This window comes from Cynoglossus semilaevis, chromosome 10 (genome assembly GCF_000523025.1).
Source record: "Cynoglossus semilaevis isolate Cse_v1.0 chromosome 10, Cse_v1.0, whole genome shotgun sequence".
In the NCBI taxonomy this organism is placed as follows: Eukaryota; Metazoa; Chordata; class Actinopteri; order Pleuronectiformes; family Cynoglossidae; genus Cynoglossus; species Cynoglossus semilaevis.
This window is the reverse complement of record NC_024316.1, coordinates 15,943,738-15,965,931: the sequence shown is the minus strand read 5'-3', so window position 1 is coordinate 15,965,931 and position 22,194 is coordinate 15,943,738. Positions and strand designations below refer to the sequence as shown.

Here is a 22,194-nt window from a genome sequence, read left to right as displayed (position 1 = left end):
CAATAGAGTTAAATTCTCCCTCTTGGGGACGCGTAGAGTAATGGCAGCAAAAATCGGCTGTGGAATAAATAAAAACATTCTTAATTCAGACATAATTTGCTTTTTAAGGACAAAATTAACTTCTCAGTGGGAATTTTGTATTTTTACTATTAAAGATATTTTTTATTAAATTGAGTAACTATATAAAACATTTGCTAGTCATAATAATTGCCACTGATGACTACTTTATGGCTACATTAGCACATGTTTTTAAATGATCATTATTAGAGTGAACATCTGTTGTTTACTGGCTCCAAATACAACTAAAGAAAATTCATTCTTTACAGAGTGAGAGTTTGAACAGTGAAGGGTTGGGACTCCTGTAGAAATATCGAATATCTCAACCAATAAGAGCACCAGGAGTGGGGCTAACATTGCTGCAGCTCTCACATGAACCGGAGCAGAAAAGGAAGTCGCTCCTCCACGGACAGTTTTCATTTTAAAACGTCTCCTGGACATTAAAGACAATACGTATAAAGTTATTTGAAACCACCATTGCTGCAAGTTGCTTTTAATTAGTTCATTTAATTAGTAGAACATTTAATTGCGGCACCACACTAGGGTAAATTGAGATCATTAGGTTCACTTGTCATTAGTTTGGTGATTAATAGAGGGCAGCGCATTCTGGTGGTCGTTCTGAATGAGAAGAAAACAAAGTTATATTTTTTAATGTATTTGACTGGCATCAAATAAAATATGAAACAGTTGACATTAATGGCGACACCATACATTGTAGGTGTCCCCAGACATTGTCCTGCTGTAGAGTCTGGTCCTCACCCTTCGCCTCGGTCGTTTCTCCATTGATAACACATTTAACACATTTAAGAATTATTCTCACAAAAAAATTGGATTATTATGCAGAACGGCACAGATTTCCCCGCAGCTGTATCTCACACTTAATTGAATTTATTATTGTCTTTGGTAATGGTGAGCGTCTGAATTCTCCTCACACTCACCGGGATATGAGCTCTAATATAGGGATGTTCTCTTTGATTCATTAAGCTAAATGGATTCTGTCACACTGGGAGACCTGGTCTTATTCTGCTCATCTGTGTGTTTGTGTGTGTTTGTGAATTCCAGAGGTTGACCTCCACTGTACATATCTTAGAAGTTATTTGTGTCACTGCACAAATGACCAGAGACGTTTGTTCTGCTGTTTAATGACGACGACATGAAAAGATCAACACCAAAACAAACCCGCAGACAAACACATCATTTCCTGGTAAATGACGGCCGTTCACAGAACTGCTGCAGAGACACTGTAACTGTTGAAAGGACTTTCAGCAAAACCAACAGAGGTTTTTTTTGTTGTTTTTTTTTTGTTGCTACCACCGGCCTCTCCCATGTGGAAATAAGCGACTGCGGTTGTAGGCTGTAATTTCACCTGCAGTCAAATCCTCAACCCTTCATTTAAAAAATTATGCATCCTCTTTTTTTCCCGTATTTCAGCCTTTCAAGGCTAAGAATAATTACTACAATTTCCCTGTCTCGGGGCGTTAATGTGCCTTTTAGCACCAACGGCAGATTATCTGTCACTTGTGAACTGCATGGAGTGCAGTCTTATATAAACCACAAAGATAATAATAATTAAAAAACATTAAAAAAAGCAAAATATGAATCTGTTTACTCCATTCACTGTCTTTTGTTTGACGAATCCTCACGATACTTTCACACAGGCCTTGTGTGACTGTAGCTATGGGATGTGCCTTTTTATTCTGGTGTCGATTTTATAGTTCACTTAGTTCAGACAGATATTTATCACCACGGAAACATTGGAAAAATAAAGACCACAATGCCTCAACAAATGTGGTGTCTCCACCCTAAAGGTGTGCATTACTCTGTTGTTTGAAAAGGATAAAAGATTCAAAAGTTGCTCTAGGCCATTCCCTGTCTTTTTTTGCCAACGTCTGCTAAGTTGCCACTGCCTCAAGTTTTACCGCTTGTACTGTGTGTACTACAAAGTAACCACAACTAAATTGTGTGTAAACTCAGGCCTAGCCTTTAGCCCTGTTACATAACTGCCCTGCAGGGGGCCATGATAGACTCAGGAGAACTCAGCCTCTTGTTTAGGAAACCAATCAGTAAAACGCAAACTGACCTCAACGTGTGTTGAACCAACGAGTGTTTGGAGCAGTTATGTTAGACATGTGTTTATTATTGGAATTTTACAATCATATTAACTTTAAAATGAACAATCAATAATTTAAAAAAAATCCCATAGTGTATGATAATTGGACCCTGTTCTATACTTAATTAAGCTAATTCATTAGCACAACAGTACACAGATCCTGCACATACACGTACTGCCTGACGTTCCTTTTTACAGCTAATATTTTATGATGTAACACAAGGTGACACGTCATGTAGGCCATTGTTTCCCAAAGCCTGGGTTGCGACCCTCAGGTTTTTCTTTTTGGGTCGTCTCGCACCATGTTTCCCAGGAGTTTGTGAATAATGTCTGTTGACTTGGGTCACAGAGGTTTGTGACTTTTAAAATATGGGTCCCCAGAAAAAAAGTTTGGGAAACACTGCTATAGCCTATAGCAGTGATCATGCTCCTTTTGCCGACCCAAAAAGAATCTCTTGCGACCCATCTGAGGGTTGCGACCCAGTGTTTGGGAAACAATGGGCTATCGTATGCACTGTCTATGGTAATCTGTTATTGAAGCAGGTTTTCCTAGGCTTCAGCAGAATGAAAACATGATTGAATTTGAATATGAACCGTGAATGGAATGATACCACTGTCTCCTTGGTCATGTAGTCCAATATGAGGTGCAGTAGTTGTTGGGAAAGTCAGTCGACCCACGGTGACCCATATAACTCTAACAGAATATTTCCATTTTCCCCCGGTGTCATCACAAATATCAGTTGAAACATTCAACACCGTTCCTCTCTCCTGTTGTTGTTGTTGATGTTGTTGTTGTTGTGTGTGTGTTTTACTTGTTTTGCTGTGGCATTTACACACACACACAGAAAATGCAGAGGTGTTTCTCGGCAAGCCGAGATGCACAAGAACTGGAAAGCTTTGGGGTTGTCAAAGGAGACCCCATGGAGCGTGTGAGGAGAGCACAAAAGAAACAAGCCGTGCCTGTCTCTGAATTCAAAACAGAACACCTCCGACTGCAGCCGCAACAACAGGGCCCACAGAGCACAAACACAAGGACACACCTACTACATCTGTAGCTGCGTTAAATCGGCATCAATGCCTGTGTAAACTGTTTCCCATAATACCCTGCTTCATCTTCCACCTCCCTCCCACATTGACCTTATTTTAACCATGCGTGTTCTCTGTGTTTGGCATCACAGTTCATCTCCAAAGTATCAGGAAAAGCATCTGTGCTCAAGGAAACCCAAATAATTATCGTGACTTGAGTTGGTGGGAGGGAGCCAGCGTGTTTTGTGGTCAGGCCTGATAATGACTCCAGGCATTTATTGATGTTTTTGCAAAAGATTTTGTTACCACATTTGTAATATGAGAGGGGCACTGGGGTTTTCGTACTGGTTCTCAGCTCAGCCCGAGAGGTCGAGATTAAAACCGCCCTGCGTTTTCTTTCAACGCAGGAGGTGAGCAGGGCTTGTTTTTTGTTTGTTTTTTTCGTACTGTATGTCGAAGCAAATGTGAGCAAGTCTTCGTAAGTCAGCTGTAACCATCACACATGGAATAAATAAGTCGAAGGGAATCTCCACCCCCTCCGTTGCAGAGCTCCAGCGAGCTATCTCTCTGACATCATACTAATAACCAAGACCTATGGATCAACAGGGAGGAGGCTGGGCTCCATTAAATCAGTTCTGCCTGGATGGCTCTCCGAACAACAGCAAACCATGACTCACCTCCGCAGACTATCCGCTGTTATTACCGTCCTCTTTTTTCTTTTTCTTTTTTGCAGTTTTCTTGTTTTTTCAGGAGGCTTATTAACAGGGTGTTGATCTGTCATTTTCTTGATAGTGATGAGAATATTTTGTAATTGTATCACTACAAATACTCTTACCAGAAAATCTCTATAATTTGAGTCTGAGGTCTCACATTTGTTGAACTCTTAACTTGAAGAATGAATGCTGGTTTATTTACAGCTGTTTTTTCTTGGGGCTAAAATGACGTAGTCGTCGTTCCTGCCTGACACACGGAATGTTCTAGATTCCATTCTATGTAGTTCCCAATCTTAGATTTGGTTACGTCAGGAAGGGTTTTTAGTGTTAAAATCTGCAGCAAATTAGGTTGCGAAATACTGCTTTGGTGACCCCTGGTAAAGGAAAAAGCAGAACATGAGCCACATGGTTGTAACTTGGTTCTGAGGTCACTGTGTTTTTGCATATTTTCTGCCTTATGCGAGCCTTTTTTTTTTTTTCAGTCTACATGACTTTTGTGTATACTATAATGTTTGGTCTTTGTATCTACCTGTAGTCTAAGGGTTACTTTATTCCTTTTACCAAACTGTACTAAAAGATTCTGAATGTACGCCTGACTCAAGAGACTCACTCTATGCAGATGATGTAGGATTTTAAGTTCCCTGAATTTAATTATTTAATGTTTGGTTATTACAAACCAGACAATGGAAAGCTTAGACAATATATGGTGGATCAACCTCCAAGGATCCAAAGACAATGGAAAGCTTAGACAATATATGCTGGATCAACCTCCAAGGAGTAATATATTTAGAAGCAAAATATTATTTTTATATAATGTATATATTTTTTAATTATTATTTTTTTTACATTACTGTATGTACATCTAGTACATGTTCTGATATAGATCCATCACAGTAGAATACACTCATCATCGTTACAGTGAAGTGTTGGTTAAATACATGAAACAACCTTTCATGTGTAGATCGTGTCGATCTTTACTTCCCTCTGTGTTTACTCGAGATATTTACTCTGCGTATATATGGTTAGATTACTGCATGAATCCTTCGTCTGTTTGACTCCTCGCCGCAGCAGCAGGCACAAACACACGTTTTAATTGGCTTCTGTTTATCCTGCCATCCATCAGTCCGATGGCGGTGTAGAAGAAATATTTATTAAAGGCCACAATCGCCTGCTTGGTGTAACTGAACGAATACAAATATCAGTCATCGGGGCGGGAGATCTTATAAAACAGCGTGAGGTAAATATTCATTTGGTATTCTGCTGCTGCTGTTGTTTCCTTTTTTGTTAGCTTTTGCTCCCATCTCTCCGCTGTCTGGCTGCTAAAGCCTTTTCATTTGCAGTGAGTGACTGATGTGACTGCCCTCTCCTCCCTGGGTATCTGCCCAGCTTATTGAGGAGCACCTCACTCGGTGCCTTCAGAGAGCCACAGATAAATCACCGACTAAATGTCAGTATCCAGCAGCCGGGCAGCGTCCACAAAGACCTCAGATGGACAGAATAGTAAACCCATGCTACAGTAACTCATGCACCCCGTAAAGCCTGTAGGTAGTGATGGGAATTGATAAGAATTTATTGATTTAGAGTCCATCGTTGATATCACTTTGATATCATTTCTTTCTTCTAATTGATCCCTTATTGGTTCTCCACGTAATTCTTATTGGGTTAGTAAATAAAATATTGTACAATTACACTCACATACTGTACATAAGTCAAGGTAACGTCGTAATCTACATCAGAAGAGTCAGACTTACGCTTAGGAGCCGTAAAGGACAAAAAGTCCAAACGAAAGAAAGCGAACGTAGCACGATCCGATGTGTGACGTACAACTAGCCAATGTAAACGAAGCTGTCTTTCGTCGTTAGCATCGCCTTACGACATATTCATCCGCTCTTCTGTCCAAGTAGTTGCCGCTCTTGTTTTAACGCCATACGTTGCCATGATGGTAAAATACTTTCTTGAAAAAAATGTATGGCAGATGGCGGCGTAACCACATAATGCTGTAGGTCAAGGACGTCGTCAACCGAGGACCCCTGTAGGTTTGATTGCAGTAATGGTTTGGTGTACAGTAAAGTATGCATTTGTATTTGCTGTTTATTAGAACAACTTAAAAATTGATTAAAATAATTGCGACTTCTGCAGCAGTTAAGATCAACTATATCAAGGATATTTAAGACTCTGAAAGTTATCGGCACCGTTTTTACTTAGTGTATGAAAGACGGAACACCGATCGTAAATTAACTGACTGACTAAATGATTCTGCATGCTGTGGGTATTTCCCAGCTTTTCTGTTGTCAATGCACGTCTTGCAAAAGTCATCTGTGTCTTTTCCTGTAAAATGCAACTATACTTTACTGCATGAATTACTGTATAAAACAATTTATTGCTGAAATGCGCCATCAAACAAATACATCTGTAGAATCAGTACGGAGAATTGGTGAAGAAATTACCAGACTGACATTTCCAAGAGAAGGAAAAAAAAGAAGCTGGAACTGATTCCCATCACTACATATGGCACAAATGCATCTCTCAGAAGGATGTCACATGACCTACACTGACAGGGTTCATCCAGCTGACTCATGACACTGATAAACCAGTGTCCTTTTCACAGTGGAGGCTCGTGTACATTATACATGAAGGTAATTCAAGAAAGTGGATTTCTTTTCATGCTCCTCCTCTGCCTGTCCTCCTGGAGCTGGACAACAAGGATCGGGTTCTTTAGCCAATCATTATGGTGACTGGCACAGACGGAGGAATGGTAATTTACAGTACGCCTTCAGTTTTTCACTTTTGGGTTTGAACTGGAGAAAAGTTGGGCCTTGAACCATTACAAAGGTTTCCAACATCCATTCTTTTGTGGCATATACAACACACACACACACACATGCACAAACACTCCGATTCATACTTCGTGTTCCTCAGGCTCTATGAACAAATTTCCAAAATATGAAAGAACATTATTAATTTTGGTGTGTAACAAAACTTTGATGATCGTCGGAATGTTCCGAAAAGTACATTTTAATGAATCGACTTTGATCATTTGTAGAATAAAGCATCAAAGATGCCTTAGATCCTGCCTTCATGTGTGCTAACTTATTCTGCTGGCCGCTATACCTCGCCATAAATGTAAAAAAAAAAAAAATAAGTGAAGTCAGCCATAAGCAGTGAAGAGTCAGCGATCCTTTCTGATGCAGCTGCTCTGTGAATCCCCGCTGTTTGTGTTTTCTCTGCATAAATGACTGCCATAATTAATTAACTGATCAATTTGTTTTAACAGTAGTTTGTGCAAATGCAGCCCTGCTGCGTGGCCACATCAGCAAGATGCTATTTTCAGATGTGTGTGTGTGTGTGTGTGTGTGTGTGTGTTAGTGTGTGAGTCAAAGAGCGAGGCAGCATCTGGGTCAGTCCAGCAACAAGAATAGAGAACACATAAAAATCAGCGTGTGCAGCTCCTCCGGCTCTGTTTTTCCCACTAAACTTCGTTCCTACTGCTCACTTTTGAATATTATGGTGCGTTGGTATAAGATGTGGCGAAAACATGGCCGCAGGTATGCACACGGTGCTGGCACGCACGCACATACGTACGTACACTCACCACCCATTCACTCAACGCTTACAACCGTCACATGAGCGCACGACAAGGTCAAGATTTAAGTAAATATTTAATTCTGCTGATGCTTTGCCCAAAGAAAACAGTCGGTACAAAGAACGACTCGTCAGTTTGACACCTCAGCTGTAAGTCAACAAACTCAACGGTTACGATGTCACGACCATAAATAAGGGCTAACACGTTCGGAATACGTATTGAACCGCAATTCTAGCTAGCTGTTGCTACAGCATATCTAATGAAGTTTACCTTTAAACGTTCGTGTGTGAGGTGTAGGTTTAGCTTTACTCATGGGGACGTGGTTTGTTGTCATGACATTTTGTCCTTGTGGGGACAGAGTGAGGAGGAAGATTAAGATTAGAAATGTGTTTGGAATGGTTAAGGTTAGGGCAGGGAGGTTCGTTTTTGGAGGGTGTGAGAAGTTGGGGGTGTTTCAACCTGGTTGGGATCTAGAAGGGCGTGCACGGCTAAAAAGTTTGGAACCGCTGGGTTAGGGTAACAGGTTAGGGAATCCATTATGTCTTTGTGAAGACCTCACAACTCATGTACACCAGACTGTGTGTGTGTGTGTGTGTTGAGAGGCAAGAAAAGGTTAGAGAGACATCCACGTCCCTTGGGATTCTCTGTGATGCATCGTGCTGCATATTGTCAATGACAGGCCAAGTTATTGAGGCGCAGGGTGCAATTCTGCAGCAGCGGCTGTAGATGCTGCTCGTTACATTGTGTTCATGTAACTTTTTTGCTCAAGTAATGTATGAAACTTTGCATCTTTTGGTGGCCCTAATCAACTTAGTGTCTGTATTTTGTACAACACAATATTTGACCATATATATATATATTTTATATGAGAAAATATATACATAAATTGCACAATGAAATCTACAAAAGAAGCTCCTTTTTTTTTGTCTTCTCCTCTACACCTGACTGTTTTACACTGGTATTTTTTTCTCTCCGATCATTTCATCTCCTCGTAAGCTTTACAGGGCGGCTAACCTCTCCGCTGGAGGTGTGAAGATATCTGCAAATTTATAGTGTATTAAAGCTGCGCGGATACAGATGAAAGCAAAGTCGATTTCTGCAGAGACGGCAGGTGAAGAGGCCTGAAGAAATATTCCTCTTCAAATGTTTCCAGTTTATTCCTCTTCATCCATGTTGTTTCCTTCGATCTCGCCATATTCTTTTGGCTTTGGCTCTTGATGAATCGTGAACAACAGAGCAAAATGTTTGCCTTCTTCATACAGTTCACAGTGTTGCAATACAAGACAAAGGAACTCAAGGTTCAAAATAAGTCAATTTTGATTCTATTTATCTCTGACGTAATGTGATGGTGTTAATTATCTGTCGAGCTTCATTGTTCTGGGGTAGCGGCCCTTGGGCAACAGTTGTGCAGCAAAGGTTCACTCCCCTAAAGTATAAGCGTTGACGTAGGTTGTTGACGGTTGGTTCGCGAAATCACATTGTATTCCAGACGGTCAGTTGAATTTCCAGCCCCCGTCTCTCCTATGTAACGTCCAGTCTAACTGTCTTGCAGCAGGACATGTGACCACTGTTTGTGGATCGGTACGATATGACAACCTCCAACACCTTCTATTAAGTTTTAATAGAAAACTTGGACAGGGTTAGAGCTGTGTATTGTTATTTTCTCACTATCTGTAAATTTAGGAAGAACTGGATTTCGGTCCTTCATCAAAGAATAGAAGCAGGTTTTGGAGAAAACTGGTGAATAAGATGGAATTATACAATGTTTTTGCCTGGAATTATCCAATGGACAGAGAGAAGTTTACTTCCTTTGGACTTTCTTACATCAGACCTCGGTGCAGGGCATTCAGAGAAACTCCTTCATTAAAGCGGGTTAGACTGATAAATTGAAAAGATATCCTTCAATTTACTCATGAAGCCACAGCAGGCGCTGTCCTTAATTGAAAGACGTATTGACAAGGTGCAACTCCACTCAGACGCACAGTGCAAATGGAAAACCAGAAGACATGGAAAGGACGACAGGCCGACATGCTTTTGGTGTCAAAAAAGAAATTAAGGTTTGGGAAATGTCTCGTTAGAAATCTGTGAGAACCTTCATCATGCATGAGTAAGAGGACATGTCCTCGGAGTTGTCCTGTAGGACGGGAACACACACTCCAGAACTGCTCTAAAGAAAAAACTTAAATCCTCCAACGTCTTCATAAAACGATTCATAATATTTGATCAAATATTTCAAGCGTTTTTCTTAAGATGATGTAATGAATGACTCCTACCTTGTCATGTTGACAGTTCTCAGAGGCTCAGTGTATAAATAGTCATATCTAATTTGGTCTCAAACCAACAAGCAACATTTATCACAGTTTGCCAGCGAAAGCAAACAAGCCTCCCAGAGCCAGCAATATGTTCCTGAATGACGAGTACTTTCAGACGCCATCTGTCTCTAAGACCGAGGGGACTGATGATTATTACATTGACAATAGTGGGACCACATCGAATAGCAATTTTAGTTTAACTTGTAATTGTCACCTTCCACTAAGGCTCTCAAGAGTGTTCAGCTACTGTGGGTCACAGGCCTTTGTTCTAGCTGCGGTCCAGACCGACCTCTCACTGAGATACGTACAGACTCACTAATTAGATTTTGAATGGGATGTTCATATCTGACCTTTGGGGTTAAAAAGGTGTGTGGACCGCATTGATTTCCTTTTTTGTACCACTTTTCCTCCTCAAGCTCACCTCCATCCTCAATTAATCTCTGGACTTGACGTCTCACTGACTTTCTCGCCGGTTAATTACAGTTCTCAGCTTAAACTGTGAAACTAATGGCGGAAGACGAACCTTGTAAGCAAAAAAAAAAAAAAAAAAGTCACTCCCTCCCAGTTCCACTGTAATTGGCTGCCAATTAGAGAAAGTTGAGTTTTTCGTCACGCTCACTTTCACTAAACACGTTCATCAGTTATTAGAAATACGCCACAGGTGATGTAACCAGATATGTCTGCCTGTCTTTGTCTGCTGTTCTGTGTATTAGCTCATCTACGTGTTCTGTGGTGAAACTGGCTGTTCTGTAGACACCAACGTGTTCTGTGGTGAAACTGGCTGTTCTCTAGACGCCAATACACACTCTCTCCCTCTCTCCCTCTCTCTCTCTCTCCTTCTCTCTACCCGTTATCCAGAACAACGCCACATATTTGTACTAAGATGTCAAATTGATTTAACGCGGCGGTAAATCAGGTGCTGGTTCCATCACCACGCACCTTTTCTCATTAGAAGCCCCAACACCCCCCGCCCCCTCCGACAATCTCTGCTGTGCTTTATTATTATTAGAATAAAGCACATGTCAACCGTGCACAAGGATTGGCTCACACTTGCTCATGGGTCGTGTTTGTGTCTTGTACTGATAATTATTTCTGTCATCTCCTCAGGCATTTTAACCTGGTGTACGATAATAATAATAATAATAATAAATAATAATAATAAAGGAGAAAAGTCCGACATTACATTCAGGAAGGTCATCATGTTTTCTTACTGGCTTATATGTGAAACACTAAACCTATTTATTATGGCAGCCACTAGAGGGGGTAAATAAAAAGGGGTAAATAAAAAAATAATAATACAGAGTGATTTTTGTTTTACGTTGGTAACCACGGACATACAGTAGGTCTGCAGTAGTCCGTTGTGAGGTAAATGTCTGTGGCAACGTTGGTGTTCAGTTAGAAAATCCAAGAAATTTGGGGGAAAAAAAAACCTAACCTAAAAGTGCTTGAAATTGACCTCAAATTTACCTTTGTGACAAATGTGAAATTGCAGATGTCCACCAGGGAACAGCTGGTATGGTTTCCTTTTGTACGTGTGTGTATAGCATTGAATTAGGTTTGTTTGTAAAACCAAAACAATGTGTCTCTTTTGCACTCTTTAAACCCTTTGTTTTGATCTGTGCATCCTTCACCTCTGTGTGTGGAGCCTGTAAATATAAATAGCAGGCTCAGAGGCCCTCTGAGTTTCTTTTTTTTTCTTTTCTTCTTCTTCTTTTCTTTTATCTGCCTTGATCTGAGGCGATGCAGATGACAGGCAGATAGAAGCTGCAGTGCAGCTAGAACCTAGTCGTGTCACACGGCACATTAGTTGAAAGTGTCGGCATCAAACTTCTTTTATAGTTTTCATTAGAAAGGAGTGAAAGATCCTCTCAGTTATATATATAGACTGTCACTTCAGCTGTAATAACCATAATATTCAGCAGCAAAGGAGAAACGGGTGATTTGGTTAGTTCTATTTTGGTTTGTCATAATTCAGAATTGTTATTGTTTGTACAGGGTTAATAAAGAGTCTTATTGCAAATTAAAGTTAGTCACTCACGTCGCCCTCTCTCAGAAATCTGAACCTTTCGTGAAAACACATCAACAGGTGGTTAAGAGGTCGTGACGAGACTCACAGCAGCTGAAACTAAGCCAAAAGGTTAGCCAAAAGTGGAAAGAAAAAAAAACAATAACATGAAGAGGGATAGAAGTGCAGGAGCCGTTATTAAGACGTGTGAGTGACCTTTGATCGAGCACCACACAGGCAGAGAGACAGGAGTTCAGTCAGACTGGACTCTCTAAGACAAAATGTCAACGAAAAAGCAACTTAAGTGTTTTCACCTAGCAACCTAAATCTATTTGTTAGAGAAAAACTTAAATTTCAAGACTTACGTCATTTTAATACTCCTAGGACGGAAACTGTGAATAAATCATTGTTGTTTTGCAACTGGAACTTTTCCCCAATCATGATTTGCCGTCATCTTAAACTGTTCTTCGTGATACACAATCACATAAAGGTTTGTGCTTAACTTAATAGTTGAATATTTTTTGTTTGTCTCTAAAATTTCCAAAACTAGTGTCTCCAACCTGCACATTTAATGTATGCAGATTCCAGATCCCATGCATTTTATGACTGGAATTCCAAACCCACCATCTTTATCTCATGCATATAACCAAACCTTTTTGTTTTTTACATGGGTTGTTGTTTAAACCTCACAATACCCTCTCACTCAGAGAGGATCTGCATTTAAACCTCAAAATACCCTCTCACTCAGAGAGGATGTGAAAAATGTAAAATGTCCCTACAGCAGTAAAATATGTCCAAAAGAAAAGAAAAAGCCCTGACAAGTATAGCTATACCAGTTTGACACACACACACAAACCCCACCTCATCAGACCCTTTTTTTCCCCAAAGAGTTCATTTTGTATTCTTAAACTTTAAGCCCTCACCACTCCTTGTATGAGAGAGAATCTAATAGATAGATAACAACGCACAAAAGCTTCCATTGTGTCCATCATGCACTGCTCCACCAGCCTGGTGGCCCATTGATGCACTGCACTCTAAGTGGGTGGGAAGCTGGGAGGTGCTCGTCACTCTCTTTTCTCTTTTCTCTCAGTCTCTGGAGATATGATGCAGCACGCTAACACAACCTGACAGGCGGACCACCAGGGCCCCACTGTTGGAAACGTCAGGCGCGTCTTTGCTGCACGATTTGCATGTGTTTGTGCAAACGTGTGTGAAATGTCATGAGAAAAATTGTGAGATATTTTGTCGACCCAGTTGCATTCATACCTTTTACTGCAACCTGTGGTGGCCATTAGTGCACTTCTGAAGCTGACTTGTGTGATATGTAGAAGTGTGAAGAGAGACCGGGTGGAGACTAAATCTCTCCAATCCCACTTAACATGGGAATAATCCTGTTGTAGTGGGAGGAAAATATGTGTGTGTGTCTTAAATCTTGGGGGAATGTGAACCGCAGGATTGTGGATATGAAGCTGGGAAGCATAGCAACAAGGCCGACCCCAGTCTGGATCAGACATGAATTCCTCATGTTCACGGTGTCAGTCAATGGTTATATAACAGAGGGACAGGCTCCTCTTGGCCCGACGCTAGCTCGTCCATCAGCCACGCTGCAGTTTGTGTTTCGGCCTCAGCGGAGCAGCAGCTTCCACAGAGTCGTCTCAACGGCCTTGACATTCCAAAATCCACTCTATCGTCAGATGAAAGTCGGAGCCAGAAAAGTACAGGAAGTGAAAAACTTGTAAAGAAACTGAAATCACTTTGATCACGACTATCTTCAACAGTTTTTTTTCTTCAGCCCACATCATCCCCATCCTTGAAACTCAGTAAACCTCAGAACTGATTTAAAAGTTTTATTGCGTGTCTTTAAATTTCAAAATAGATCTGGCCGTTTTTAACCGTGTTTTACCCTTCAAGACATTAAAGATCAAACAGCAGAGGTTTGCTAATGATCCCACAAGTTCATTTTCAAACAGAGTGAAACTTCTTTTACTCGTTACACGGCTCAGAGATGGAACCAGCTGCCAGATTACACCGAAGGTGTTTCAGTCCTTACATTTTTAAATTAGGACTGGAAATGTTTCTGTACATCAACGCTCCGATGTACTTTTACAAAAATAGCTGTATATTCTGAATTTCACGTAAATCATTTCTGTCATTATATTTACAATATGAACTGTATATATAAATATATAGATATATTTATATAAACTTTACTTTAAACGTGATTAACGCATCAGTTTGACTGGCCTAATTTTGCTTTTGTTATTGTTGCTATCTGTCGCAATTATCAATTTCATTTTAAAAGAGCTTCTAATCAATTTGATTATGTTTTAATAGTGTTCCACCACTAGTAGTACTTCACAATCCTACTGTGAGAATATTAGCATTTATTTTTGCGTACTACATTTACCACGTTTCCGTCTGTGAATCTTATTCCAAACGGCATCAAATGTATCTTGGAGGTGGGCCCCAAACTGTCTTATGTGAGAGAGTGTTAATTCACAGATCAGCCTACGGCGCTGACTAAAGATGTCTCCACGTGTACTCTCCTATATATATAATTGCTGCGGTCTGTAGGTGTCGGTCTGTGATGTGACTGGTGCTGAATTATTGCAGCTCTCAACAGGAGCTCGACATCACTCACAGCTTGGCTTCTGCTTGATTTTGATTTCTTCATCAGGGGAAAGCGACAGTAGTTTAGTAGTTCTTGGGTTGGAGACTCTGACAACAAACGTGATTATTTTTATTCTTTTAATTTTTTTGTTTGCCTCAAAGAGCTGTGACTGCAACATAAATAAAACAAGCAGATAAAAAGCTGAACCCAGATTTGATGAGACTTTGTGGTGAATATTTTGTAGCTGAGACAACTTCCAAGTAGAGAGTAGAGTCTTTAATAGGAAGACGGTGGTTTTCTCACCCACGCTGCGTGTGACGCACTCACTTCTCATCTTTCACGGCCGTCACCAACTGTGGAATTCCTTTTTAATCAGCGTTCTTCTCCTCCGGTTGTTTCTTTCGCTACTTCCAGGCTCTGTTTCTCCAACAAGAATCAGAAATGTTCTCTGCTCCTCATGATGAGGCTGGAGATCCTGCCTACGTACGATTAAACATCGTAGCATGAACGGCTGTTGTACCTTCATGGTTGAACGACACATTTTTGTGACACCCTACTGTCCGACCGGTTTTAATCAGATCAGAATTTTTTTTTTTACATCAATTATTCCTCTGTCTTTTGCAGTGAGGTGATTGTTGATGTTGTGTACCATATTTTCCAGGCTATAAGTCGCAATTTTTTTTTAGAGGGCACTCTAGGCTCGTGTACTAGTATCTGCTACTGTTGTACAACTGAAAATTTACATGTTTGTTTTTTTCACACTGACAGCCACTAGAGGGCACTGGTGCGACTTTAACTCCAGAGAGACTTATATTCCAGGGCACTGGTGTGATTTATACTCCGGAGAGACTTATATTCTGGAAAATATCGTATTTACAACTTCCACTGAATCACAATAATTCGATCGGACGCTTTAACATTGAACAACATCATTGTGTTTGTATAATTCGATCGGACGCTTTAACATTGAATAACATCATTGTCTTTTTTTTTATTTAATTGTTGGACTGACCCACATTTCTCTCTCCCTCCCCAGGCAAGGTGTTGAATACTGATTTGCGTCACTACCTCAGTCTGCAGTTTCAGAAAGGCTCCCTGGACCACAAGCTGCAGCAGGTGATCAGGGACAACCTGTACCTGCGTACCATTCCCTGTGAGTACCGTCCACACACTTCTGTCTCCTCTCTCTGTCTGGACTGTACTGTACTCTCTGACCATCGAACCCTTGACCTACCCATGTAGCTTTACCTCATATCTTGCATGATTGGAGAACGGGTGACATTAACTGTATGTCCTCTGGTAGATCTGTGCGGCCCATCCGTCCGCCCTTATCTAAGCCCCTGCCAGTGTCTTATCACAGTCAGACGGGCCGACCCTGTGAGAATCCTAAATAGCCGCCACAGCAGGGTGCCAGTGCTCATTACAGTGACCTGAGTGACATCTCAGAGAGTAAGGGAGAGAGAAACATGACAATTCTCCACCACGTGACTCAGTGAGGCTTCATTAAGCATCACTCCTGCCCACCACAGAAGCTGACAGGAGATCAAGATTGTGCTAGACGTCCAAGGCGCCACGAAACCCTTAAATCCTGTTGAAATTTCTACCCTACATGACCCCGGGTGACCTTTCAGCAGTCACCTGAAAAAAAATGAAAAGATGAAGATTGCCAAAAAAGTTTTTGTAGAAGGCGCAAAGGTAAAAATGCAGCAGGTTTTACTCCTTTGCTTCGTCTCTGAAGATGTCTCTGTCGTAAGAAGACAAAACCTTTAAAGTTATTTTGTGTCTGTCTTAAGAACAAAAAAATGTTTCAAGGCAAATCACATTTTTCTCTGTGATTTCATACAAATATTGCATTGAATTGTGCCGTGTCCTCAAATGTGATAAAGCAGCCAAAAGGGATTTTTATCACAGATGACAGTAATTTAATTCCTGACTTTTTTAGATGTTGTCGAACATCGTCATGTTCTGCGTTAGCTCTCAGTACACAGTCTCTTATCACTACATTTGCTGCATTGTCTTTTAAGTATCTGCCTAATTTAATTCTTTCACGTATCAGTATCAGCCTTGTCTGTTCCTGCATGTGATTGGTTGTTTGGTACGCTCGTCGAAATAACTCCCACCACCACCTGCACTGGTGGGGTTCCAGGGACTTTGTCCCAACCCATTGGGAGTCTCTTCTCGTTAGCTGCAAGGAATCTCTTCCAATCTTTAGAGTTCGAAAAAAAAAAAATCACTGTCTGTGAAGAACAATTGCGTATTCATCAGCCCGTGAATGGGCTCGGAACATTATTATTATCAGACCAGTGGTACCTCGCTGGTTTTGACAAAGGTATTTGAGGGGAAATTAAAAAGTTGAATTCCTCTGGTAGGAAGTTAGAGAGCACAGACTACAGACTTGGTTTAGTAAGAAAGGAAAAAGTTACATAAATATTTAAATTTAGAGAAAATTTAACATTTAAATATTAATACGTCGTTGGCAGAAGAATTTGTCAGATGGAATAAGATTGGATATCACTGCACAACACTAAAACACTATATATATATATATATATATATATACAGTATATATGTATATAATATGCAATACTAGTATTGCATATAGAGTTTGAAAATACTAGTATTGCATATACTAGTATACTAGTATTGCATATACAATACTAATATAATTTTTATCTAGTATACTAGTATTGCATATACAATATAATTTTCAAAAGTTGCATTGGGACATTTTTTTTTTTGCCATAAGTATATATCAGTACTGTACACACTTGTATCGGCTACGTTTCAGTCAGGATATTTTTTATTAAAGCCAACGTCTTAAACCAAAAGGACATGTTGAATTTTTCATGGCGAAGTCTTGGCCAGGTCATTTTTTTCTTTTATACATCTTCAGGATGATTCATACTCGACATTTTACATTTCATTTGCTTTGATACTTTTTTTTTTCTTCATCCTCCACGTCCACAGTTGCCTAGGTGTTCTGAACAAAGTGAAGCTTTATTTTTATTATTATTCTAATCCCAAAGATATAAAACAGATTCATGGCTTCTTTTAAACCCTCATAAAAAGAATACCCTTGAAAGGACAGACACTAAAAAGACCTTGTTTATTCTAAGTGCCCACATCTCAATATGGAATTGTAAACACAACGTTGGTTGGTTGTTGTACACCTACTCTCTCATATACAGTATTATGTCGTCCTATGTTTCTAGCCGAGATCATGGTAGAAAAGGTTCTTGAAAAAAAATGGCAGTGGGTTTGACCCTTGCTCCATATCTTGATGCTGTTCTTTCACAGCAACACTCTTTGCCTTCAGTTGCTGCAATAACCTTTTCATATGGTGCGCGGTGAATTAGAAATCCGTCTAAGACAAAACCGATCCGTCGTCATCCCAGAAATGTCAGGTAAGGACGTTGAATGCACAATGAAAAGCGAAATAAACACATTCCGTCCTAATCCTTCTCCCAGGAACCAGCTCAGATTTCTTACTAGTGCGGCTTCACTGGTCTCCAGTGATTGCTCTGTTTGACAAAACCTAAGCTTGTGTTTGCTGCACGCTAAGTAGTTTCAGATGAGACGGTTCATACTGTAGCAGGGATGGACGTTAACACGGGGGGAGAAAGTGGAGATAAGTCTGGAGTTTGGTATCGGTTCTCGTTGATTCGTTACGTTTTAAATCCCCTCTGCCTCCAGAGTGGCCGGCTCAGCCCCTGTTTTCGGCTGATACGCTCCAGAAGCTCTGATCACATCTAGGATGACAGTTAGTGGAATCAAATCTTCATCGATGTGCTGTCCTCTTAAAAATAAGGAACGCACATTATCTACACACACGTCTGAACCCTGTGGTCACTTGAAGTCTTCGGCATTGGTACTGTAGAGTCGTAGAATCTTATTTATATTAAAAGTGAGTTCCACTTTGAGGAAAATGTTGGGGTTTTTTTTTCACAATAACAAATATGAACAATCCGTCCACCAGGAGGAGCTAAGCTAACTAGCCGTGCTACAGTGCCACCATGTGTCTTGAATATAAATCTAATCTAAAGTGAAACAGTTTAGTAAAAGTGTTGAGTGAAAACATGTTTACACTTTCTCTCTGTTTAGTCAGCTGTGCTGTTGTGTCCCCCTCTCCTCCCACCCTCCCTCCAACCCTCCCCTCTTATTCCTAATATTTGAATAATGAATTTGCAGCTCAGTGCTTCGAACAGTGTCAACTGTTCCAAATGTTGATTCAGATTTCCCAGGCACAGAGAGTTGTATTTGATAGTGTGCATTTTTGAAACAGCGCCACCTTGTCCCCTCTTCGCCGCTGTCCCCTCGTCTGACATGCTCTCATGTTTTCAGGTACCACCCGTCAGCCCAGAGAGGGAGAGGTCCCTGGTGTGGACTATAACTTCATCAGCGTAGACGAGTTCCGTGAGCTGGATGAAAGTGGACTGCTGCTGGAGAGCGGCACCTATGACGGTAGGTCTGACCTTTTGACCTCTTTTATTTCACGGCCGCTTTTATCAAGAAACAGCACAAGAATTTTAATCAGTTACAGCATCATCATGTTCAGTCGAAAGTGTTTCTTTTGAACTTTTTATTTCACGGCCGCTTTTATCAAGAAACAGCACAAGAATTTTAATCAGTTACAGCATCATATTTACTTGAAAGTGTTTCTTTTGAACTGTTTTGGTTTTGCTGTGTTTCTAAATTTTGATCCATGTTCCTTCTCCTCAACTTGTTTTGTTTTTTTAATTCATGTTATAAAGTTATAATATAAATGTAAACATATATACAAATACATGTATATATGTATGAATACATACCGTATTGGTTAGGTGAGGCAGAAACTTAAAGAGAGGAAAGCAGTCATTGAAAGCATGTCGGACAAAATATTTCAGTGGGAGGAACATATATTGCCCCACTCTGCACTCTGGGGACACGGTTACAGCTGAGGGTAAATCCTCCTTGATGCCCCGACCATTGGTTGACCTGTAATTCTGCTGAGCTGTTTGCTCTTCGGTCATCAGGTGACTTCAACACATTGCCCGTGTCATCAAGCTGCCACCGCAAATGTGTAAAAATAGGAGATAATATATCCCCAGGTGAGTTTCCCTGCTCTCCACCGTGTGAGCCATCACACCCGCCCTCCGTGGCCTGAGCACTGCTCTGAGCCTTGGCCCCCGCAACCTTAAGCCTACCAAGCAGTCTACAAGGATGGATAATGGATTCGTTCTGCCCTTGGCTGCTTCATACAACGCACAAGGAGTGTGAGTTGGAGGCAAAGATTCAGAAATCCCCAGGAAGTTAATCATAATCCGCACACAGAGATAGGTTCAAGTCAGAGGCATGTGTATGTGTAGGTGTGTGTCTGTGTGTGTGTTTATGAATAACAACCTCACAGTGTTCAGTTTGGGTAATTAAATTAAAATGATTTTATTTGCAAATCAAAAGTTGACCCAAGACCCAGTTGATTTAAAATGTAAAATCAAACAAGAAAAAGATGGATGTAGAACTCTTTTCTCACTTCCTACTCGTGGCAGTTTTAAAGGAGCTTTATTTAATGATGGCAACAGATATCTCCACCACTGGGACTGATCCCCCAGAACCCTGAACAACAGGGGTCTCACACAACCTCATAGTTAATCTTTAACTAGTAGTCATAAAGCCGCACTGATCTTCTTCCACAGTCGGTGACAATGAGCCACTCACTGCTGCTGCAGCCTCTGTCATTACAGAGGCATCAGCTCAGCTTGTCTCTTCATCAGAGGTCGTGGCGATCAGTTCCCGCTGTGATTTGACGCAGTTTTTACCCTGACCCTCCATGATGCAACCAAGTAATCATTCAAATCCACAAACTATAAATTGTGCTTTTTTTTGCTGCTCTTAGAACTCAAAAATACAATTGACATCATCTATGACCACAAGGGGCAACGTTTACACCCGTGAAAACTGAACGCTGCTACTACACCACATAATGCTTTCCATGAAGAACAGAAATTAAATGCAATCAAAATCATTCCTACTGCAAAGTAAAAATTGGTGGTTACGAAATTAGCAGCCAAACGCGGTAATCGAGCGAAACTAGCAAGATGAGGATGAATGAAATTCTAAGATGTTAACTTGTGTTAAAATATATAGACTATGGTTTTGGGACTTTTGCGACTAAATAAAGTCTTTCCAGACTAAATGTTCTTCCATTGAATCTTGTGAAATTCAATGAATACAACTTATGGTCCCAAAAAAACAAAACAAACTGTTGTACAAAATCAATCCAAACAAATACAATTTAAATTGTTGACTCGCTCTGAACATTAAAGTTGACTATCATTGGGCAGTAGGAGGGAGATTGAATAACACAAAGTAAAGATTTTGTCGCACCATTTGGAAGAAGAAAGAACATAATTCTGTACTCGTTGCCGTTGCTAAGTCAAATACGTCTCACAGACTTTGTTTCCATTTGTCTGACCGTGTGTGAATGGAGGTGAATTAGAGCATGTCTAATTTTCTACTTCTCACTGTTTACGGTGTGAAGAAAACTGAGGCATGAATTATTCATGACCATGACTGGGCGCTGTAATTGGCAAACAGAATTGGAGTAAAGCAGTATGAAATCATAAACAACAACAGAAAAAAAACAACGACAGTATGACTCAAATAAACTGACAGATGTATTCATTCAGCAAACCATGGGACATCAGTGTACGGCAATCCTATTTAGTTGAAATTTACAGAACTTACCTTGTTCTACTTTCACTTGTTTAGTATCATTAGTCCTAATTAATGCAGCTGCACTCGACAGTTCCTTCTCACTTTATTCTCGTGCACTCACTAAACTCAGCAGATTCTCAGAAGACGGTGTGGGACTGTGAGAATTCAAATGTCCACCTGAGCCAGTGTGGAGATTTTCTGGACTTTGTCCTCCAGCTGTGAGAGTGAGCTAATGTAAAATGCAGCAGAAGATTCTCCAGTGACTGAAGTGCTCTGGGTCCAGTTGGGTTTTTACCCTGTCACCTGGCTGCTGTGAATATGTTGCTGCTGCACTCGTCACATTTAAAATGTAAATTACAAAATAAAATATAATACGTGAAAAGGGGCTTCATGAATAAAGATAGAGCATTAATTAGATAACTACCAGTCCCAAATGTTATATTACTTAAAATATTAACGTTATTATCTGGGCCTCTCCAGACTGACTAGTAATTCTCAATGCAAACGTTGCCGATGGTAACCAAGCCGCCAATGGAGGGTTCAATACTTCCTACAATAAAAATATATATAATTAGAAAAAAAAATCTACATATATGTATGTGTATATATACATATATGTATACAGTATATGCACATATATGTATGTGTATATATGTATATATGCACATACAGTATATAAATATATACATATATGTATATATGCATATATATGTATGTATATATATGTATATATATTAATGTATATATGTACATATACATATATAAATATGTGTATAAACATACATATATGTAAATATGTATGTAAATACCCATATATGTATATATGTATGTATACATATTCAAACTCACACAGATTGATAAGAAGTCTTAGGATGGAGGTAACTGTTAGTATTTGTTCGTGTCTCAGGGTGGACAAGATTGACTTGTGAAGTGTGGTCATTCAGTCCACTAAGTGTCTGAGCTCTGTGCCAAGACTGGAGGACAAGCTGGGATTTACTCGCCTGTGGCCCGGCAGTCGCAGACAAGGTCTCGGCAGAGTGGGCACTGCCCAGGAGGGGGAGACCTTCTCACTGATTAATGAGGG

At 40.3% G+C, this 22,194-nt stretch overlaps 1 protein-coding gene across 1 annotated transcript in view; it reads left to right on the top strand.

The window, feature by feature from the left end:
• The window catches only part of magi3a (membrane associated guanylate kinase, WW and PDZ domain containing 3a), a 98,983-nt gene that overhangs the window by 44,063 nt on the left and 32,726 nt on the right, over positions 1 to 22,194 (top strand). Inside the window, 2 exon segments of the mRNA XM_017035702.2 lie at positions 15,454 to 15,570; positions 18,759 to 18,878. Coding sequence (XP_016891191.2) covers positions 15,454 to 15,570; positions 18,759 to 18,878 — 237 coding nt within the window.